The sequence below is a fragment of the Lepus europaeus genome, chromosome 18 (assembly GCF_033115175.1).
Source record: "Lepus europaeus isolate LE1 chromosome 18, mLepTim1.pri, whole genome shotgun sequence".
NCBI classification, from domain to species: domain Eukaryota; kingdom Metazoa; phylum Chordata; class Mammalia; order Lagomorpha; family Leporidae; genus Lepus; species Lepus europaeus.
The window spans coordinates 46,967,452-46,983,557 of NC_084844.1; the positions used below are offsets into that span (position 1 = coordinate 46,967,452).

At 60.3% G+C, this 16,106-nt stretch overlaps 1 protein-coding gene across 1 annotated transcript in view; it reads right to left on the reverse strand.

Moving 5' to 3' along the window:
• Positions 1 to 1,280: 1,280 nt before the first annotated feature.
• RTN4RL1 (reticulon 4 receptor like 1) overlaps positions 1,281 to 16,106 on the reverse strand; it is a 74,607-nt gene continuing 59,781 nt past the window's right edge. Inside the window, exon 2 of the mRNA XM_062174969.1 lies at positions 1,281 to 4,305. Within this exon, the coding sequence (XP_062030953.1) occupies positions 2,972 to 4,305 (1,334 nt within the window). The 3' untranslated portion in view covers positions 1,281 to 2,971. The remainder of the gene's footprint in view (positions 4,306 to 16,106) is intronic.

Sequence of the window (16,106 nt, forward strand, 5' to 3'; positions counted from 1 at the left end):
CTCTGAATTCCTCCACTGCCAGGGCACAGCCCAAGGGCCTCCCCCTTACCCGGCTGGTCTCCCACACCTCCTGGAAGCAAGGGTCTGCAGAGCCAGCGTGTGCCCCCAGCCCTCTGCCCAGAATACGCCCCACATGTTGGCCTGGCCGACTCACCAGGAGACCCGAGACCCGATGGGGTCTCTTCCAAGTCCTCTCTGACTGCCCCACCCCCGCCGAGTTCCCCACTTCCGGGGCGGGGACTGTCGCAGGCAGGGATCCCACGCTGGTAGTCACACTTGTTTCCACTTCTAGGCCCCCAGCTCCTTGCTGAGAGCCACCTCTTATCCCTTTGATGTACCCAGAGCCTGACAACGGCTCAGCATCTGTCTGTGGCATGCACTCTAGGGGGTGGCCCTTCTGGGGGCCATGGGAAGAGCTTGTGTGGGGAGACCCTGAGGCTGGCTCTGCTCCCGCGAACCCAGAGTGGAGAGCATGTAGGGGCGGAAGTGGCAGAGAGAGGCAGCTCCTCCTGGGCCCAGCCAAAGTGCAGAGCAGAGGCTGAAAGTTTTTTGGAACTGGGAAGGTGGCCGCAGCCTCAGAGTGGAGGAGGGGCACCTCGGCACACCTCTCCCTGCCCTGAACCCAGGTCTCGGTGGCAGCATGTTTGGGGCAGCTGTGTCACTGCGTGGCAGGTGAGCTGCTGAGTGCCCTCGCCTGTGTCAGAACAGGGCCACGGTGGGAGCCCCCACAGGCCCAGGACTGCTCGCTCTGCCACCACAGGGCTCCCGGTCCCGAGGATCTGTCCAGAAGGGCCTGAAACCACAGGCCTTCTGCCCTCCGTGTGGGCAGCTCTCTCCTCCCTGCAAAGCCAGAGGGGCCCGTGCGACCTCCAGGCCCCTCCTGCAGCTACGTGGGCCGCTCCCTGGCCCCCTGGATGACCCCAGGGCCCAGGGAACTGGCTGTTCCCTTGCAGCCCCACCACCACCCTCTGAGAATCAGGAGCTCTTGGGAACAGGCCGGGAAGGATCCGGGACCAGCCTGCTCTGGGGAGAGGCGCAGACAGGCAGCCAAATCAGCGCTGCCAGAATGTGGGAAGTGAATCATGCAGTGTGCGGGCGAGGGGAGGACTGGGGGGAACAAAGAACACGTGTGTGCGTGCGTGTGTGCGCTCCGCGTGCCCCTGTCCCCCATGGCTCCTCCCGCCAACAAAGCCGTGCCCAGCCAGCCTTGCCTGCCAGAGCCCGGGCTCCGCTACCCGTCAGGAATGCGGGGTTTGGAAATGAAATACAGGGTTCTTGTCCAAGAGAAACGTTTTTATTGGTATCGTTTTCCTCCCTTAATTGGATTCGGCATTTCTCTCTCCTTGTACACATCTTCTCGGGTGGGAAGTTCAGGTCTGTGCAAAGCGCAAAAGAGATTGTGCCCACCTGGCCCGGTCAGCAGCACGGCCAGTTCTGGTCCCCGTGCACCATCTGCTCCCACTCCTGACCCCTGAGTCTGCCACCCCCTGACCTCTGTCTGGCTCCGGGCACCTCCTGGCCAGGGCCTCCATAGTGTGGAAGGGCCTGAGAAGATTCTGGAAACGCCCTCAGGGCTTCCCTTCTGCTAATGCCCCAGGTACATCCCTCTGGACAGCCTACACAGCGCCCTCGCCAGGCTGCCTACCACATAGCGGCAAGGGGAACTTCAGCTGTGGTGGAGGCCCAGGCCATGCTCGGTGTCCACACTGTCCACACTGTCGCTGGCCAAATGCTAGGCCGATGATCCCATCCAGCCTGTGGACTAACACTGTGGATGCTGCCGCGTCTGCTGGTTTCAGAAACCGAGGCCCCCTTTCTCCCCTTCTCCAGCCAGCCAGGCCCGGGCTTCCCGCGGCTCACCCTGACGCCAACAGCTACTGTAGGAAGAGGGGAGGGAAGCTCGGGGCGACAGACAAGCTGTGTTGCATAAAAAAAACCAAGGTGATGCTCTAAATGTCTAAGAATATTGGTCCCCTGAAGTGATTCTCACCGCCTTCCCTTCTCCCTAACCCTCATTGCTGCTGGCAGGCCCCTGGCAGGTCCAGCGAGTGCAGGGGCCCCCGTAGCCAGGTTAGGGATGCCAGACACAAATGCTATACCTTGTTCTTGCTAGAAGTCCCTAGTACGATCCTTAGTTCAGCAGACATAGTTTTCCGTGTAGTTTATAAACATGATGAGACGTAGAGTTTGGAGCTGGAGTGGGGCGGGCGTCCTGTGCATGTGAGTGTGTGTCTGCGTGTGTGTACATATACGTGTCGGGTGTGTGTATATATATATGTATATATAAGTGGACGTAGGTAGAAAACTGCACCTTCCGAGAACCTCACTGCAGGTGGTGAAGTTCTACGTTTCAGCCTCTGATGATCTTTCCTTTGGTAATTGGTTCTTGGACCCCAGCAGTTGGGCCTGGGTCTGCCAGGGTGGCCTGAGACATCAGGAATGAGAGGCGTTGCCCCCCAAGGAAGGGCCCAAGGTGGAGCGGGATTGCATTCAGGGCAGGGACAAGTTGCCACCTGCTCCAGGGCTCCCGGGCTGCTGGTCGACCCAGCCTCTTGGGTGAGTCTGGTTGTTCTCCTCCAAGCCCTAACAGTGGGCCCTTTGGACCTCTCTCAGCGGTCAGCATCCGCAAGAGCCCAGGTCCTGGGAAGGGCGCTCATCCCGTCGTTGCTAATGAAGGATTCGAGCTGTGCGCCTTTCTCTGCCTTGCTGGAGCCCACACTGTCCGTGGGCGGTCGGCTCAGCGGGGGCTGGCGGGGACAGCTGGTGCTAATCCCCTCCCACCTAGGGCTGTACACTTTGGGTTTATAATCCACGGGGTAGGGTCCAGCCAGCGGCCGAAGGCTCTCTCAGCCATTTCCTGCTACCCAGCAGCTGCTCCCCTGGTTAAAAAAAAAAAAAGAAGAAGAAGAAGAAAAGGAATTCTGTCCCTTGGTGGACACGTGGCAGTGCGGGGGGCCAGCACCCTGGGTTCTCAACGGAGAGTGACTGCCAGCCCCAGTATCCACGCCAGGAGCGAGGCCCCCAGGAAGCTGCCTGAGGAGGCCTGCTGCACCCCGCTGGGGGCACGGATGGGGGTCCTGCGGGCACACTTGCCCTTCCTCTTGGGCCGTGCCGTGGGCAGAGTGTCGAAACTGAACTTGTGCTGGTAGTCGGGGACGTAGTCCTGCAGCTCCTGCACCTGCTTCCCGGAGCCGGCCTTCGAGACCTGGTTGCGGTTCCTGTGGCTGGTGCAGTTCTTGCCTGGCTTCTTGTGGCCCGGCCGGGAGCCGGGCAGGTGGCCATGCGGGTGGCCCTTGTCCCTGGCGGGGCCGTGGGATGGTGGGTGGTGCTCCTTGCGGGCAGCCCTGTCCGTGGTGGTGAGCGTGTGCGACTTGATCTGGTGCGGGGATGCTGGCCCGGTGCAGTTCCGGAAGTCCTCGGCCCTTAGCAGCTTCAGATCCTGGCCCTGCCGGGGCTCAGGCGATGCACAGGGGACAGCCGAGCTGGAGCCGCGGAACCTCCGGAGCCACTCCCACAAGGAGCGCGCCCGGCAGCCGCAGTCCCAAGCGTTGCCGTTGAGGCGGAGGAACTCCAGGGCGGCCAGTGGGGCCAGGCAGTCGCCCTGCAGCTCTGTGAGGCTGTTGTTGAACAGGAAGAGAGTGGTCAGCCTGTGCAGGTCGTGGAAAGCCCGGTGGTGCACCCAGCGCAGCTGGTTCTCGTGCAGCAGCAGGCGGTCCAGGTTCACCAGCCCCCGGAAGGTGTCCTGACCCAGGCTCCACAGCTTGTTGCCATGGAGGAACAGGTGGCTGAGGTTGACCAGGTCCACAAAGATGTCATCCTGGAGGTACTCGATGTGGTTCTCCTGCAGGTAGAGGTACTGCAGGCTGTGCAGGCCGCTAAAGATGCCCGCCGGCAGGGCGCTGAGCCCGCACTTATAGAGGTAGAGGGCGTGGAGCTTCACCAGGCCCTGGAAGGTCTCGGGGGCCAGCGTCCGCAGCTGCCGGTTGTCACCGAGGTCCAGCTCCTCCAGGTGCACGAAGCCCTCGAAGGTGTTGGGGTCGATGAAGGTGAGGTTGTTGGAGTAGATCCACAGGGTGACCATGGCGGGGCTGAAGTGGCCGGGCTGCAGGAGGCTGATACGGTTGTTCTGTAGGAAGATGCGCTCGCTGTCCTCAGGGATGCCCTCGGGGATGGCAGCGAAATTGTGCGCCTGGCAGCTGACCGTCATGGGTGCCGGGTAGCACACACAGTCCCTCGGGCAGCCGCCGCCCAGCGGCAGCTCCCCGGCCAGCAGCAGCAGCAGCAGCAGCAGCTCCACACAGCACCCTGGCAGGGAGACACAGCACAGCCAGGTCAGGGGCCGCGCGGGGAGGGGGGGCGCCGGCAGGAGACGGGCACGCAACCGCCCCCCCCCCCCCAAGACACGGATGCTCTTTACGTTGGCTGCTGGGAGCCACTTGGGACCAGGTGCTTCTTCCTCCTGCCGGGCATCCACACCTCTCCTGGGGCAGGCAAGTTTGGGGTGAAGACCCTGATCACCCCCACTCCACAGTGGCTGAGCCCTGCCTCTCGGGCTTAGTCAGGCATGCCGGCTGGGGTGGGGCCGCGGCCTCTGTACACAGCCAGGCCGCTGTGGGCTCTCATCCCAGCTCTGCCGCCTGCTTCCCGCTCTCTGAGTTCACAGTGGCGTGCTGTGGTTCCAGCAAAGGAAATCTCTCACAGAGCACCAGGTTATTCCCAACCACACAGTGTGCACACGCCACCAAGGTGCACTGCACGAGGTGTCCTGTTCACTTTGTCTTCCGTGTCCCCCAATACGCAACACCTCCTCCGTGCCTCAGTTTCCTCTTATCTAAAATATGCACAGCAATGGCTCTGTCTTGCACAGTGTTGCAGAGGTCCCAAGAGGGGGCCTGGTCGGGTGACAGCAGGGCCGACACAAAGCCGCTGTGGAGCCCACGAAGCTGCCCACTGAGGCCTAGTGCTTCCCTGTCCCTGCCCCGCCCCAGCTCCCAGGCTGCGGCTGCACGACCAGGCTTACCTCTCGACCGTCCAGATCATTTCCTCTGTAGCTTCCCCCTAATTGGGCATTAATTAGGCATTCTTTAATGGATCCTTAAAATAATTTATTTTCGGATGCGTCCAGCCTGTGGTCGGATAAGAGCCCCACGCTCGTTACCAGAGCAGCCTCATTATGGATGCTCATCGTCACCTGCTTTTTCCAGGGTCACAGCTGTCCCGAGTGGCCTGTGAGGTGCGCCAGGGTGTGGGCGACAGGCTCCTCCCTGCCCGGTTGGCCTCTTGCCCCTTCTGTTCCAGCCTTTCCGGCCAGGCCTCTGGGGACAGCCACAGTGCCTGGGGCAGCTCAGCGGGTTTTTCTCCTGCCAGCTGCGCCCCGGGCATGCAGGACGGGAAGACCACCCTCCTGGCCACCCCCACACCCAGCATCTCATCGGCCGGACGCCCATTCTCCGGGGCCTGCCACTTCTCGGGCTCTGGGCCGAGCAGGCCTCATTGCCACCGCTGCCCCCTCGTTCCAGGCAGAAACGGTGCTGTAAATAAGTGACAGCTCCCAGCTGTTGGGCGTTATGGGCTCCCAGAGTGGCAGCTGTTTCCCGTCCCCCTGTAATCACCCGGCGCCGACCGAACGTTTCCTACATACAAAAATCATCGCACATAATTTGCTTTCTGCATAATTGGGTTCGGTTGCGATTTCAGAGCAATTATGACCTGGGAGGCGGTGGCAGTGCGGCAGCACGGCTTGGAGGGCGCTTTGTGGGCGCGGCCGTGCTCCATGTGGCCTCTGCTGTGCCCTCAGTCACCCCAGCCCCTGGACAGCCCACAGGCCAGGCCAAGCTGCTGCCCCTCAGCTTCAGTTCCTCCCCGCCAGAACGTGAGTGGCCACAACCGCTGAGGGCAGCCCTCCCCACTCCAGTCCCCCAGTGCCCGTTTTGCATAGGGAGGCGGGGCAGGGGTGTAAGACAGTAGGGGTGGGGCTCCAAATCCCAGCCATGCCAGGGGACCCTGCACCTGTCTCCTGCTTTAAGCCCTACAGCCAGGGCTGGGGGGGGCCCAACCTTAGGCAGAGACGACGAAACCCCTCACCTCGCTCCGTTCCTGCTGCTCACCCCTGCCAGAGCCTCCCCCAGGAGCGGCTCTGGGGGCACCAGGCCATCCCTCCTGGCCCCCGGGGTGCCCGTCCCACAACTCAGGCAGAAGGGCCCAGGCCAGGGCTGCACAAGCCCCCAGGGGGTCCTGCACACGGGAAGGCATGGCTTCCCCGTGGGCAGTTGTGAGCGGGGGTGAGCCGTGGGGCTGGCGCTGACCCGACCTGACATCTGTCCAGCTTCGTGGAGTTTACAGCAGGCGCTGCTCAGGGTCAGAGCTGCCTCCCCCGCTGGACCGTGGCTCTGTTTCTGGAAGCCCCAGCATGGGGCTCTTTGAAATGACATCCAGAGAAGCTGGGAGCCCCCTGGGGAGGCGTAGCCCCCTCGGAAAGCAGTGTCAGTGGGCACAGGGGAATCAGGGGAGGGGCCCCCAGTGGAGGTGAAAAGGCCAGACCTCCCAAAAATCAAGATGTGGGTGGGAGGAGCCTGGGGCAGGGGTGGGGTGAAGGCGGGGTCCCTGGAAGGAGCCTCCTGCCCTTCCACTGTGAGGGCCACAGAAGGGGGAGGCAGGGGCCCCAGCCAAGGCCTAGCTTACACCCCCTGTTATCTTGAGGAAGATGGGTTGGGTGATGGGGCAGCCAGGCCACAGCTAATACAGCACAGGGACTTCCTTCCAAAGGCCCGAGGACAACTGAGGCATCTCTGGAAGCCGGCTGGTGGGATCCGAACCCGGGGGAGCTGTTTCTCTACCCTGCGGTACTGCCCGGATGCCAGGGGCACCAGAGAGGCTGCCCCTCCTACAGGAGGATGGGTGGTCCCAGCCAAGTCTGTGTCTCCACCCTGGAAGCCTGCTCTAGTCCAGGACCCTGGATCCCCTGTCTCAGGCAACTGCTTCTTCCCAGGGAGGCACTCATTTCCACAGCTCCTCCCCTGGCCCTCCGTGCAGCCCTTGGGAGCCCTGACCCGCTGATCACCAGATTAATGTAGTAACAGCGAGGCCCTGTTGCTGTGCATTGTAAGGTTGCAAATGAGCAGGGATCCAAGTCTCCCTGGAGGAGCCTCCCAGCCCCCTCCCCTATTGGGCAGGGGTGGGGAAGAGAGCAAGGATGGGCCTTCCCCAGGTCTCCCCCCCCCCCGCCCCCGCAGGGCTCACTCTGCTCTCCACTCAGCCACTCCTGAGGCCCCTGGCCTCTCACACCTGAGCTCACCTGCATCCCTGCAGTCTATTCACTTGCCGCCCTAGCCTGGAGCATTGGCGGTACCTTCGTGGGAGGGGCCCTCGACAGGGTGGGGGGGCTCTTAGGGGTCTTGGGGGAGGGCCCATCCCAGGTCGGTGCTGGGCACTTGGGCGTTTGTGTGGAGAGTGGTGGGGCTCAGTGAAGCCCCCCACCTCACCTATGCCACCATGCACATCGCTCTGTCACGGCTCAGCTGCCAGACACGGGCGGTCCTCAACTTGCTGGAATATTTAATGAAAGGGGATAAGAAGGGTCCTGGCCCCATGGGGTTGCCTTGGAGTCAGTGAGAGGGTGCATGCTTGGTGCCCAGCCCAGAGTGCAGCTCCAACTGTGTGGTCTGGGAGAGCTGGGATTGTCAGGGCCTCCACCCAGCAAACCCCAGACTTGGCCTGCTGGACAGACTGGGGGCAGAGAGGAGAGCATGGAACCCAAGGCCGCCCAGCAGCCCCCAGATGTTTGTGAACGAACGATCCCGCGGGGGCCGGACTTGGTGGGGATGATGGACAGGGAAAGGCAAAGGACACAGCGCGTGCAAAGGCACGGAGGTTCGACAGCAGGTGACAGGGGTCCCGCTAACCCCTGCCGCTCTCTCAGGCTCTATGTGTGCAGAGCTCTCCTGGGTTGGGGGAACCCAGGGCCAGGGAGGCAGAGAGCTCCCGATGGCACCAGGACTGACTGTGTGTCGGGGACCCTGCAGCATCCCAGCCCCTAGGAGCAGGAAGGAAGGTGAGGAGGACCCAGGCCTAACAGGGCACCGAGTTCTCCCTGCCCCGAGATGGGCTGGCGTCCCCATGGCACCCAGGCAGCCTGGGGTTCCCGGAAACCTGGAGACTGGGCAGCTGCATGAGCAGCCCCTCTGGCCCTGCGGCCGCCCCCGCCCCCACAGGACTGAGGTTCCCCTCTCCTGCCGCTCCCGCCTTTGCAGCTGCTCCTCTCCAGGCTGATCGATGCTAACCCAATGCTCTCTGCTGGACGGATAATGGCCTCAGGCCAGGCCGGCAGTGCTCACAGGGCTGCTGGCGCCTCGGGTCACTAGGCATTGTCCTTCTTTGTTGGACCTAAATGCAGGCTCCTACTTAGTGAGTGCCCTCTGCCCTGGCAGCCCAGCCCAGCCCTGGAGACAAGGAGGCTGGCCAGGGCACAGCAGGGCTTCACTGGGCAACCCCCACTGCTGGGGTGGGGTGGGGTGGGCAGACCAGCCGGCCACACCCTGTCCCTGGCACAGGGCAGCAGGAAAAGCATGGGCGTTGCAGCCAGAGAAACCTCAGTTCGCATCCTGCTCCCCCTCTAACAAGCATGTTGTGTTACTGGCATGAACCTGTAAAACAGGGCAGTCATTTAAAGCTCCAGCCTGGCCCTCCGGCCTGTGGACACTGGCGTCGCCGTCTCTACCACATGGCCATCACTCAGATGTCACCTGATCCTCTCCACCCCAGGTTGAGGTAGCTTCCTCCCTTTGGCTGTTTCAATCACAGCAAGTCCGCCTCTCTCACTCACACCCACCTCTCAGAAATCCCGTGTGAGAGTGTGGGGGTGTGTGTGTTGCGGTACAGCGAGTTAAGCCTCCACCTGCGATGCCAGGATCCTGTATTTGAGCACCGGTTTGAGCCCTGACTGCTCTGTTTCTGTCCAGCTCCCTGCTAATGCACCTGGGAAGGCACTGGGTGGTGGCCCCAGTGACTGGGCCCCTGCCACCCACGGGGAAGACTCAGTTGGAGTTCCAGGCTCCTGGGTTAGGCCTGGCCCAGCCCTGGCTGTTGGGGCCAGTTGGGGAGTGAACCAGGACACAGATCTCTCTCTCCCCCTGTCACCCTGCCTTTCAAATAAACACATCTTAAAAAATAAGAAAAGAAAGAAAATAAATTCTGTCTGCTCAGCTTCAGAATCGACCCTGCCTCTGCCCACCTCTCACGGCTGTGACCCTCATCTCTCACTGGGACTGGTGCTACAGCTGCCAGTGGCCCCTCTGCCACACCCTCGCCCCTAGGGGTCGGGTCCACGTCAGAGCAGGCCGCTCCTCTGCTCCAGCCCTCCCGGCTCCCACCTCACTCAGCAAGGTCCCTCCAAGTCGGTACCATGGCCCCGAGGCCCCGCTGATCTCAGCCTCCCCTTCTCTGCCCTCCGTGCCTCCAGCCTTTCACATATCTGCTGCCCAGCCCAGGGCATCTGTGCAGCCCGGCTCTCCCTGGGCAGCCACGTCGAAGGCCTCCCTTCCCTGTTTTGCTCTGCTCTTGGCATGCGTCCTAACGTGCACACAGCTCACTGCTGTCTCCCCTGCCCCGGGACCACAGTGATTTGTCTCTGTTCCTTGCGCACCGTCCGGAGCTGGGGAAAAGCCTTTCTGAGGCTTTGGGAGGATTGAGGCCACGCCCAGAAGGCCCTAGGCCTGGGGCCTGGCTCCTGGCACGCGCTTAATAAACACGGAGGCTCCAGGGCGACAGCAGAGATTTGGTCTTGGCTCTGTCCCCAGGCCTCTTGGTCCATCTGAGAGGTGACCAGATGGGAGCACGGCTTTGAGGAAGGGAATGCAGTCCCAGGCGTGCCCAAGGCCATGGGCAGGGTGAGCAGCCAGGGCAGGTTCAGCTGAGACTGAAGGCCTTCCCAGGCCTGCCTCAAGCAAATCAGGCTGAGTCCCTCAGGTCACCCCCACCCCAAGGCCAGGACTGTGCCCACCCTCCACAAAAACCCAGCTCAGGCTGCAGGAGAGGGTGCGGACAAACAGCACCAGGAGCCCGGGAAGAAGGCCTGGGCCCAGACCGAGCCTGTGTGTGGCTGTGGGCACAAGTGCATCTATGTGTGAGCATGTGCCTGTGCGTGCCATGTGCACACGTGTGTGTGTGCACGCAGCTCAGTCACATATCTGCACGTGTAGAAGCACACTTGTCTCTGGGGACCGCATGTGATGTGGCTGCATGTACGTGCCATGTGCACGTGTGCAGGCATGTGTGTGTGCACGTAGCTCAGTCACGTATCTGCACATGTAGAAGCACACTTGTCTCTGGGGACCGCATGTGGGGCTGGCGGCTGGGCCCCTTTCCTCCTGCAGCATCCTGGGCAGGAGGAGCACACGATGTGGGGGTGTCCTGTCTCATCTCATGCTCACTGGCTTTGCCTTGAGCTCCTGCTCTCCCCCAGCAGCGACCCGCTGCTTCCTGGGTGCACCGGGATCACTCTCAGGCTCCTTTCTGGAGTAATCTTTCGGCTTTCATCTGCCCGGCTCGTCCCCGGCCGTGGGCCTGGCCAGGAACTAAGTGGGCGGCCAGATTCTCAGGGGACCGTGCTGGAGCTGCCCCTGGCTCCCCCACCGCTTCCTGGCAGTGGAGGGCTCCACACGAGGGTGGGGGCCAGAGGCTGGCACACCGGCAGCTCTGCTCCTAGGCACTGCCCCAGCTCAGGGCCAGCACCTTTCACCTGGGCAACCTTCCAGCAGGTCACTAACCCAAGGTCTCGGTTTCTCAGCCTGGAGACTGAGAGTCAAAGCACCTGCCTTGGAGGTACTGGGAACGCTTACTGGAATTGTTGAACACGGGGCTGCTGCATGGGGGCCTCCATAAGGGCTGAGGATTGTGTTATTGCTTTTGTCAGAGAGAGTTCTCTCCCTCCTGGGGCTCTGTCCCGCCCTGGGGACCCCTTGCCCCCTGTTGCTCCCAGGGCCCTGCAGATGGACCTGCCAGATAGGGTGGCCAGGGCCGGGCTTGGCCTCGGGACTGAGGTGCCCTGCCAGGCTGCAGCTGCAGGTGCGGCTGCCCCTGGACCTCTCCCCGAGACGACCTTGACTCTATCTGGACCTGGCAGCCCATGGGCTCCACCTCCCCCTCCCCCTCCTGCAGCCCTTCCACCAACCCAGGGTTTGTAAAATGCATCCTCATGTCACATTGCTCCTCGTGTGGGGGCCTCAGAACCAGGCTGCCGCAGCCCAGGTTCCAGGGCTGAGGACTGGGGGCTTCTGAGCATCTGTGCTCCCCAAGAAGTCTCAGTGGGAGGCCTGCCCCCCCCCGGGGGGGGGCTCTCTTGTGGAGCCAACTGCTCCTCCCGAACTGCAGCCAGTGTAGACACCTGCACCATCGTGGGTGTGTCTGGGGGGAGCAGGACAGTCCTCAGCAGCAAATGTCAGCAAGGAGGCCTGCAGGGGAGTGAGGCGGCCTCTACCAAATCCCGCAGGCCCTGGGCCCGGGCAGGTCTGAGACAGGAGCTGGTCTGAGGAACAGGAGCCCTGGCCCCGGTCCCCACAGGGGCCGCCCCTTCCCTGCTGTCAGTGAGACGAATTCAGAGCTGACCTCTAGGCTTTGAGCACAGCCCTTGCCCTCTGAACCCATCACCCACTCGTTCTTTCACAGCAGCAGCTGAGCCCTGGCCTGGGAGATCCTCCCCTTGTGGGCCAGCATCCTGGGAGGAATGAAACAAGAAGAGACAGAGTGGCCCAGAGCAGAAACTGTGGCCGCTGCCTGCGACTTAACCAGTGCCAGTGTCTCATACGGGCACTGGTTCCTGTTCCAGCTGCTCCACTCCCAATCTAGCTCCCCATTAACGTGCCTGGGAAAGCAGCAAAAAACGGTCCAAGTGCTTGGATCCCTGCACCCACGTGGGAGACCCGGAAGAAGCTCCTGGCTTCAGCCTAGCCCAGCCCTGGATGTTTTAGCCATTTGGGGAGTGAACCAGTGGATGGAAGACCTCTCTCTCTCTCTCTCTAACTCTGCCTTTCAAACTTTCAAATAAATAAATAATTCTTTAAAAATAATAAGTCTGCTCAGAGACCCATCTCCTGGCTTCCATGAGCTGACCCGCAAAGCGTCCAAGAGAACGTAGCTTGCACTTCTGTTGCTCTTCTATGCCTCAGCCTCTGCCTGTAGCCTACATTCTTTTTTGTTAAACATTTAAATATTTTTTGCTTGAATGAGGTAAGGCTGGTGTTACATGCAAATAAGAATCCTCACCAATGTGAGGTCCCTGTGCCTTAGCAGGGCTGACGCTCACTCCCATCGCAGCTCAAGGCCCTCCCGCTCCCCTGCCCTGCCTGCTTGGGGGGGCCGCCCCTCCTCCGAGGCAGATGAGGAAGCAGGGCCATCAGTCGACTGACGGGAGTAGATTCGTCCCCCAAGAACTGGCAGCTGAGGCACAGTGACCTGCTGGGAGACGTGTCCTGGGACTGCCATCCTGAAGCAGCCCCCAGAGGCACCCAGGCATCCTGCTGTCCCCAGTTTCTCTCCAAAGGCATCCACCCAGCTCCCTCTTCTTGGGTGGCCACATGCTCTAGAGGAGCTGGGCTCCCCACACACAAACTCCAGGAATGAGTCTTTATTTAGCTGCTCCATTGCCAGTGATTGGTTTAAATAGGAGCTTGTGACTTGATTCTGACCAATGAGGCGCAAAGGAAGGGCCACCAAGGGACTTCTGGGAAAATTTGCTTCCCCCTTTAAAAGGATGCAAGGAGAGTATGTTCCTGCCTCTGGGGGTGCTGGGGTGAGGACCCACCAGCGCACAGGCCAAAGCCCGCCTGCCAGAGGCGACCGGAGCAGAACTCTAGGGAGAGCCTGGCTCCAATCCTGGAAATGCCGGAACTTCTCTTGGGCGGCATGCTCAATCCTCTTCCTGTGAAGCATTTTGGGTGGGCTTTCCAGTAGCTGCAGCCCCAAGTGTCCCAACACAGCTCTCAGCCTCTCATCTGTGCTTAGCCAGCCAGGGGGGGCTTCCTCTCGCTTACAGCCAGAGATCTAACCCAGCCCATTCCTTGTCCTTCCCTGACCCGGCTCAGACAGGACCCGCTCCACGAAGCCTCCCCAGGCCCTTCTTGGTTAGGGGCGCCACCCCCTCCAAGCCCACTCTCCTGACATCACCGGCTTCCACCCCCAGAGCTGGCGAACTTCCGGGTGAATGGCGCCTGGTATATACAGACCATCCAGGCTGTGTGCGACTGAATGAATGACTTAGTGGATGCAATTCTAGCTGGACTCAATGTCGCCCAGGTGGCCTCACTGTGGGTAAATGCGGACCCACGAGAGCTTCCAGCTGCCCCAGTGCAGCCCCTGCCTCCCACAGGCAGCTCGGAGTATTCAGGGCCCAGCCCAGCTGGCCTCCCCTTCACTGCTGACCTGGGCCCAGCTCTGGCACGTGGCAGCCCCAGAACAAGGAGGTTTGGCCCAGGCAGCAAGGTCCCGAAGCCCCGCTTTCTCCTCTAAGGCTTTTCTTTAAAGTCACTCATCCAATTTCCTTTCACTTTAAGGTAATTCTTGCCAGGTGAGGAAAACATGAAACACACTGAAGTTAAAAAGAAGAAAGCTCACTACAGCCCCATTACCTTTGACAACTGTTGACAGGCCCTGCCGCATCGCCTCTCCAGACGGCCTTCATTTGCATAGGGCTACACAATTAAAATAAACATTTATCTAAAGCGCTACATTGGGAGTGTGCTGTCCCATCTTCCCCTCCTCGGGCCGTTCCATTCCCTCGGCACCGCTCTGCGCTAAGGAAGCTGTGGGGAGCCCAGCAGGCAGGTGGGCCCAGCTCACAGCTGAGAAGGATCTACTGGGGAGACAGGCCCAAGGTCATTGCACCTTGTGACGGCGAGTGTAGACAGCCGCCCACGAGACCATGAGAACTGTGGGGGCTCTTCTAGACAGTGGGGGTAGGACCCCCTCAGAGGCCAGGGAATTCCAGCCAGAGGGAACAGCCCGTGCTAAGGGCCTACACACACACTCACACACACTCACACACACGTTAAGTAATAGAAGCAAGAGTGATGCAGTAGGGGCCAGCGCTATGGCATAGCGGGTAAAGCTGCTGCCTGCAGTGCTGGCATCCCATATGGATGCCGGTTCAAGTCCCAGCTGCTCCACTTCTGATCCAGCTCTCTGCTATGGCCTGGGAAGGCAGTGGAGGATGGCCCAAGTCCTTGGGCAACCTTGCACCTGCGTCGTAGACCTAGAAGAAGCTCCTGGATCCTGGCTTCAGATTGGCACAGCTCTGGCCATTGCAGCCATTTGGGGAGTGAACCAGCAGATGAAAGACCTCTCTCTCTCTCTCTCTCTGCCTCTCTGTAACTCTGCCTTTCAAATAAATAAATAAATGTTAAAAAAAAAAATGATGCAGTAACAGGCAGGATTTTCAGACTTCAGAGTCTCCTACTGGATGGATAGACCATAATTTATTTATCTGTGAATCTTCCTTATCTATGAAACATTTAGATTGTTTCTCATTTTTCACTGTTATAAACGATCATGGCAGAGATTGGTAATACCAGTGGCCTCCTGGGAGGGCCGCCAGGAAGCCCAGCATCCGGGATGGGGCACATGACTGACACCTGTCAGGAACTTGCGACTGATTTCTGTGTGAATGCGTCTAGTGACTCCTTTAAGAAAGCGGGACAAGTTTGGAATGCACATTTTTGCGCACATTGCTTTGTCTGATTCCTGATCCTTTCTTAGGGCAGGTCTGCGAGCTCAGGGCCTCTCGGTGCACACTGGCAAGTTCCCTTCCGGAGGGTTCAGCTCAGAAAGCCTTAAGTTCTACACCCAGAAACCTCCACCTTTCCTGCCTTTGCCCTTCCAAGCAGACTGTGAGTCCCCCCCAAAGAAGCAAGACCCCCATGCTGCACAGAAAGGGGGGGGGGTGCTGGCTGCCCTCCAGGCTCCAGCCTATCCATGCTGGGCACTCCACATGCACCCCTTGAATACCCCCCAAAGAATTACACAGGTTTTCTTGTCCCTGTATCAACCACCGTCAAGACTGTGCTGGCCCCAGCTGGTGTGGCACCTGACACCCACGACGGGAGGGGCCTCTGCTGACTCCCAGACACTCTCCCACCCCCACACGCAGCTCCGCAGAAGACAGCCCCTTCCCTGCCTCCCGTGAGCCTGGTCCTTGCTCTGTGTTCCTCTCCCTGTGCTTCACACCCTGAGGCCAGGGGATGGGAACAGAAGCGGGGATTCTGTGCGATGCCAGCGTCTGTATCACAAAACTTGTCCCAAGCGCCAGCCCCAGGGATTTGTTAGAGTTGGTGCGGCCGAGGTGGGGCTGAGGTCAGATTAAATTGGACTAGTAACTCCCAGAGGGGCACTTGCAAGAGACGGACACAAAAACAGTTTCCGGCAGGAGAGTGGGAGGCGGCCAAGGCGGGCGGTGGGCAGTGCGCGGGGCCAGCCGGGTCCAGCTCGCTTAGCGGGCTCTGGTGGTGACAGGCCTGGGTTCACATGTCCTCCCCCAGAAGCCTGAAATCTTGCCTTTTTCTCCCAATAATGAGTTGGTATAAAAATGGATCTTGAATAAAATTGTCTGCAGTTTTCAAATTTCAAACTGCATTAGTCAAAATACATCAAATTTCCATGTGCTGACTTTTCCACCTGCTTAAAAATCCGATCCTTTTCAGCGGGAGTAGATTGAAAGTGGAGTCACCTCCTCAGGCAAAGGGGAAGGGGGGTGGAGGGCAAGGCCCTTTCAGAGGGGGTGGGAGGCGGGCTGCAGCCCTAGCTGCTCTCCGCTCCCCACCTCCACCTTGCAATGGTGTCTCAAAAAGGAAAAAAAAATGCTTATTTGAGAGGCAGAGACAGACAAAGCAAAGACAGCTCCCCTCCTTTGGTTTGGTCTCCAAATGCCCACAGTGGCTGGGATCTGGGATATCATTCCAGGACGCCCACGTGGGCGGCAGGAACCCAAGTACTGCAGCTGTGACTGCTACCTCTAGGGTCTGCATTAGCAGGAGGCTGGAATTGGGAACTGGAACTGGGCATCAAACACAGGCACTCTGAGCTGGGCCTAGGCGTCTGAACGTGTTAGTTTTTTCCTACTT